This window comes from Oncorhynchus gorbuscha, linkage group LG25 (assembly GCF_021184085.1).
Source record: "Oncorhynchus gorbuscha isolate QuinsamMale2020 ecotype Even-year linkage group LG25, OgorEven_v1.0, whole genome shotgun sequence".
NCBI lineage: Eukaryota > Metazoa > Chordata > Actinopteri > Salmoniformes > Salmonidae > Oncorhynchus > Oncorhynchus gorbuscha.
Window position 1 is genome coordinate 3,601,275 of NC_060197.1, and position 6,168 is coordinate 3,607,442.

Here is a 6,168-nt window from a genome sequence, read left to right on the forward strand (position 1 = left end):
TTCCACTGGGCACAACAGTGTTCTTTGAGGGGCTGGTTCTGTGGTGGACAAAGTGCTGGTGTTAGTGCCAACTTTTTCTCCAGGCTGCCAAGACAATAACACACCTGACAACAGTCTATTGATGACTATAAATCACCTCAGAGGGGGTTGATTAACCTAGATAGTTTCTGGGTGGTGGAAATGACCTTTCTGTCTGAGAGATTCCAGACTGAAATACAGCCTACTTGAATAAGTGGCCAGTTCATAGATGAAACGTCACAGGTCCCACATAAGGCTGAAAACACCTGTCATAAGAATACAGAAGTTCTAACCATTTATACCAGTATCACAAATAACCCGGGAATGTAATTTACCAAGAAAACACTGGTGTAAAGATGAGTGGTTATGACCTGGGTATGATGTCATTATTGAAAAGTTAACTGAAGTATAATGCTATGCATTTCTCCATGTGAAATATCCATATCAATCTGTAAGCTCTTCACCTTTACAGGAATGACATCCTCTAAAATGGCATGCAGCCTCTGCCAACTTCACTACCTAGGAGAGATCATTATTGAAACGTCATCATTTCACTATTTTATAATCCTCTAATACAGTCTGATATTTAAGAACTGTTGAGTAAAAACCGGAACATGTTTGGACAGTAAGATCTCTAAACTGCTCTTGTTACATTCTAGAATACGTTGACCTACATGACTGATTTATACTCTTTGCCCCCCTGGGGAGCTGGAGGTCGAAGGTCAACCATAAACTAGCACTCGTACAGTGTTTGCTCATGTAAACCATTATATACAAGCCATGTACTGTATATATCATGTTTACATTTATTTACCATCAATGTAAATGCTGGTAAATGTGAATAATTAACGTCTACATAGATTTTCCACGTGTATATTGAAGGAAAAGTCTGCCCCAAAACTATCTTTTGGTATTTGTTTCATTAGTCCATTGTTGACATAGTCCCAAAGTGTTTTGCTTGTCAGCACTCAAGTTTTCAAGATACGTAACTTTCAAAATACAGAAATCATCACTGTATGATGCATTTTGCATTATATGAGGCTGCGGTTTGCATCATACGGGGATGATTTCTGTGTTTTGAAAGTTACGTATCTTGAAAACTTGAGTGCTGACAAGCAAAACATTTTGGCAAAACAATGGACTAATGAAACAAATACCAAAAGATAGTTTTTGGGGTGGAGTTGTCCTTTAAGTATGATTATGTGAGGTATACATAAAGCAGGCACATGCCATGTGTTAATCACACAATGGTTACTTGAAGCGTTTCTCCTACATGTGTTTGGTGTAGACAGATTTATGTGTGACAATGTCAGATGACCGTGACATTTATGACAGTGACAGATCAGTGCAACGCTTAGGCTAGGATTCCGTGGTTGCATGCAGCTATGTCCACATGCATGTGTCACTGTTTATTTTAACCCATTAAGCTATTTTAACCCATAATGCTATTTTAACCCATAATGCTATTTTAACCCATAATGCTATTTTAACTCATAATGCTGCATAGATCCATTATGTGGGGTCTCTGTAGGCTTTTTGAATGCTGATTTGTAATTACGCTTGATGTACTACCGTCTGTGACTTCCTTGGCGAGGCTCTTCACGAAGCACAAAATCTAATGGCTAACTTTGTCCTGTGCAATGCCCACACGCACTGACATACAGTAACAATTGTGACATTGAATGGTATAACCTCAAATCATATTGCCCTTTCTGAGTGAATATGGCTTTGGGGTGGCCATCTGTACAAAATGTAATGGGGTTTTTGAATGGGGTTTTGAATAGGACTACTGGCGCTTTACTCCCTGTGTCTGTGTGTTTCAGTCTTACAGTTTGGCTTCACCACCATATTTGTGGCAGCTTTCCCCCTGGCCCCGCTCCTGGCCCTCCTCAACAACATCATCGAGATCCGCCTGGATGCCTACAAGTTTGTCACCCAGTGGCGGAGACCCCTGCCCTCTCAAGCCAAAGACATAGGTTAGGCTCAACTTCCGGTCTGACAATCCCCTACTGTAGGGCCAATTTCAAAGGAACGCAAAACATGCCGTATAGACGTAATTGTTTTACGCCAACAATCGTGCCTCAACTATTTTCACTCAATGGAACCCTATTTCATTAGTTTCAGCACAGACAGACCATTTTAGACGACCAGTCTGTTATACTTTATACTTTTGGAATCATTCTCAAACACCTTTATTTGTAAGTCGCTCTGGATAAGAGCGTCTGCTAAATGACTTAAATGTAAAATGTAATAAGTATTCTTTGAATAAGTCCTGACAGGCTGCTTGCTGGTGAACTGTAATAAATAATTTGCATCGGAGCAAGAACATCATTTTATTTTCTCTCCAGGGATCTGGTACGGCATCCTGGAGGGCATCGGTATCTTGTCCGTCATCACCAACGCCTTTGTTATCGCCGTCACCTCCGACTTCATCCCACGCCTTGTCTACGCATACAAGTACGGCCCGTGTGCCGGGCAGGGCCGGGCCGGGGGAGAGGTGAGCGAGCCTGACCACAGTGACCACACAGGCAAAGTGTCTGCCTTTGACATGTTTTCTGGCATCACAACGTCAAACCACTGACATTTTAATGTTTCCTGTCCAGGTGCATGATGGGATATGTGAACGCCAGTCTATCGATGTTCAGAGTGTCTGATTTTGAGAACACGTCGGTGCCCAGGACAGATGGATCGGATACGTTTGGAGAAGCAGTGAAGTACTGCAGGTAGGTTTGGTGACCAAAGAGAGTCTTGGTATGGTTGTTTTTTTTTTACAGAAAAGTCATAACCTTTGACCTTTCGACCCTGTGCTTGACCCCCCCAGGTACCGTGACTACAGAGAGCCCCCAGACTCGCCCGGTGAACCATACTCCTACACGCTGCAGTTCTGGCATGTCCTGGCCGCACGGCTGGCCTTCATCATAGTCTTCGAGGTTAGTTTGTACAATTCATTCCATTCAACAAAACCATAACACAATATTCAGCCGAGATGACATTCTGTAATTTCTGTACTATTGGTGTTGTGTTCTTTTTGTAGCACATGGTTTTCACCATCAAGAACCTGATCGCCTACCTGATCCCAGACCTGCCCAAGGACCTGCGGGACCGCATGAGGCGGGAGAAGTACCTGATCCAGGAGATGATGTACGAGGCCGAGCTAGAGAGACTGCAGAAGGAGAAGAACGAGAAGAAGAAGAATTACAGGGCCCATCATAACGCATTGCCCTGAATGCACAAACAGGTGATAAATAACTACACTGCACTGAAGGGACCAGCACAGAATACAGACAGACAATCTATAACAGTTTGCAGGCTGCAGAGTGTGGCGCATAGGAATTACATTTATATATAGGAAGAATAACTCACCTGTATGACCAATGTGTTGCACCACTCATCTGGGTGAAGCACGGCTGTCATTTTATGCCTGAACGCTCAACACACATCAGCTATCGAAGTAAGATTTGCCAATTGAAGCACGGGACGACAAGGGACCAGGTTGTGCAAGGAAGGGAAATAAGTAAATAAAATAAAAAAGTAATGTCCCTTTTGTTCCTGTTGTCTAGAGGTTCCACTACTGTTGTGATTATCTACTGACACTCTCTCTATGACTCCACAGGTCATACTGGTGTCCATTTTTGCTCAGTGGTGTTGGGAGTGGGAATGACAGAGAACTGGCTGCATGCACGCCAGGGACTGTCCTGCCTGTCTGCGTCTCCCACTGGACCTGGTGAGCGCCCCCAAGAGGACCGTCAGCATGCTCCTCACCATGGTGTTCAAACGTACTGTACGTCATTCTGAATCCGAGAGGCCAGTGGGTGAGGGGGAAAAAAGAGGACATACGTTGGAACATTTTACAATGGGTTTACTACTTTTTCCCCCAGATTGCTCCTTCCACTTTGGACTCTCAACTGTACATTTCTTGAAAACCTGAATGTAGATTTCAAAGAAACACAAAAAACTAACTTTTGCAGTTCTGTTGTCACAACTTAAAGAAATATTCTGTCATCTGTGCGGTTGAATGACAAACCCTGTTTACAATCCTAGCCTTTTCATTTTGAGGACAAATTCATGAGGAATCATGATCAATGGCTTTTACAAGGTTGTAAACCTTCGGCCATGTTCTCTGCTTACGTTGTGTGCTGCTTACAATGTTATTTTGAAACGTTCCAGCAGATCTGTGTTAGTGGACGCAGACTGCTCAGACATCCAATGCCTTCCTTTACAATGGATACTAATAAGAGTAATAAAAATTTGTATTTGTTACAAACCGGTTTTGTAATTGTCCCATTTGCACTTTGCTGTCATTTTAAAACAATTTCAACATGTTTCCATCTGACAGAATGTGCCACTACGAGAATCTCCATGGCGGTTAGCACATCCTTACCGGGTAGGTCAGGTTGTCAGAGCACAGTATGCATCACTAACACTGATGTCTCCTCCAGCTCGTTTAGAGGCTGCCCACCAAGTAACTGTAGCTACTGTCTGCCTCTAGTGTCTAGTGTGGTAACACCTGATACCCCCTCTGCAGTTCCCTACTTGGCCACCAAGGGGCGCCAATACACCTATCTTCTGATGCAGCCACAGGCATCAACAATGAGAGAGAGAAGGGAATAGGTGCACAGTTCTCACATTTTTTTGTCAGGTGTCCAAAGATAAACACAGTCATGTTCTGATACTTTGAAGATGAGAAGTATCTTTATTTTTGTTTATTGTATGGTGTTTTTTTTGTGTCCCTGGAGGAATTCTTGTTTGGTTTACACCATTATTGGTGTAAAATATCTGTCAAATCCTTAAAGCTTTATGTTTATTTAAATGCTCTCTACTGTTGGCAGCTTTCTCCTGTACGTTTATATAATTCCTAGTGTCTACACGTCTATGTAATAGTAATACACATTTTGCCAAGGGCAGCAGTTGGTTCCCCAAACACCGCCTCAATATCGACCACTTTCTTTCATATCCGTAGGAATTGTCAGACTCGTTTCACACATTTGGCACTATAACAGCCTATCAAGGTGAACTAGCTTGTTATTCCTTTCTGTGATAGGTAACAGTTACATTGAGGATAAGACATCATTTATAACTGTTACAGCTCCTATTCATGATTGACTTTCAGGGGTCTAATAAGACAAAGCAAGAAGATGGCTGAAGTGGCCAGTCAAGGTCGTGTTGGCAACCAGAGCACACTGAAAGGCCTTTTCAGCAGCAACCACATGGCTGGATTCAAGCCGAAATCGCATGTTCCTGTTTGAGCACAAAATACACAAATGTTGGGGGGAATTTATTGGCTGAATGTCATTGAAGAGAGACAGCATTTTGGTTGGAAGTTGATTGTCTTGACAACGGAATCACACCCATCTTGCAACTGTCTGGGAAGTTGGGAAGTTCCAAACCATTCTGTATGTTATATGAAAACCACTTTTACAGTATGTTGTCTATGGTCATATTGTGTGAGCATTATAAAGCCATTCTGAGGTTAAGTATCCCTTCTTAGTCTAACGGTCTGACCTTGACTGGAACTGATACATGTGGAGCTGAAAGCTGTTGGAAATCACATCAGCATGCTAAATCCTCCTGACCCTTGGAAAATGCTTGTAATCTACCGTTCACATTTTTTACTTTCTCTTATACATGGAGGCTATAAATTGGAGGCTATAAATTCTATGTAGTCCAGTGCCATGTCCTTCAGGTTGGTTACTGCGGTGTGGTGGAGGAGTTAGCGCAGGGTGCACATCCACACGTAAACTCTCCATTATGAGAATGAAAAACAGGAGAGGGGAAACATGGCGTGTTTGTTTCCTATTAAGGCAAATGTTCTCCTCTAAGAGGATTATCCCTGACACCGGCTTTGAGTTGCGTAAGGCTATCCTGGGAATCTGCGATCATATCAGCCATGGCCTCATATCCTGTATTTTTTCAGAAATGTCCACTACAAAGTGGTAGGGACCTGGGAACATAGAATGAATTAATAGGTTATATTTATATGTACAGGTTCATGTTTGATGGGATGTAAGATTCATTTGAGTTTTCATCCATTTTGTTCAGACCAGTGACCAGTGTTCCTTGACCCGTCTGGGTTTTTCTCCTTAAATTTGTATCCCTCGCTAGTATTTTTAATTAATCCAACTCATTTTCTAATACTTATTCATGCAGAAC

General features: G+C 42.4%; 1 protein-coding gene across 1 annotated transcript in view; it reads left to right on the forward strand.

Annotated features, from left to right (window-relative positions):
* Positions 1-5,904, forward strand: part of LOC124014226 (anoctamin-4-like) — a 68,051-nt gene extending 62,147 nt beyond the window's left edge. The window contains exons 24-29 of the mRNA XM_046329022.1: positions 1,842-1,994; positions 2,367-2,523; positions 2,622-2,741; positions 2,840-2,948; positions 3,053-3,256; positions 3,632-5,904. Of these exons, the coding sequence (XP_046184978.1) occupies positions 1,842-1,994; positions 2,367-2,523; positions 2,622-2,741; positions 2,840-2,948; positions 3,053-3,244 (731 nt within the window). The 3' untranslated portion in view covers positions 3,245-3,256; positions 3,632-5,904. The remainder of the gene's footprint in view (positions 1-1,841; positions 1,995-2,366; positions 2,524-2,621; positions 2,742-2,839; positions 2,949-3,052; positions 3,257-3,631) is intronic.
* The last annotated feature ends 264 nt before the right edge of the window (positions 5,905-6,168 follow it).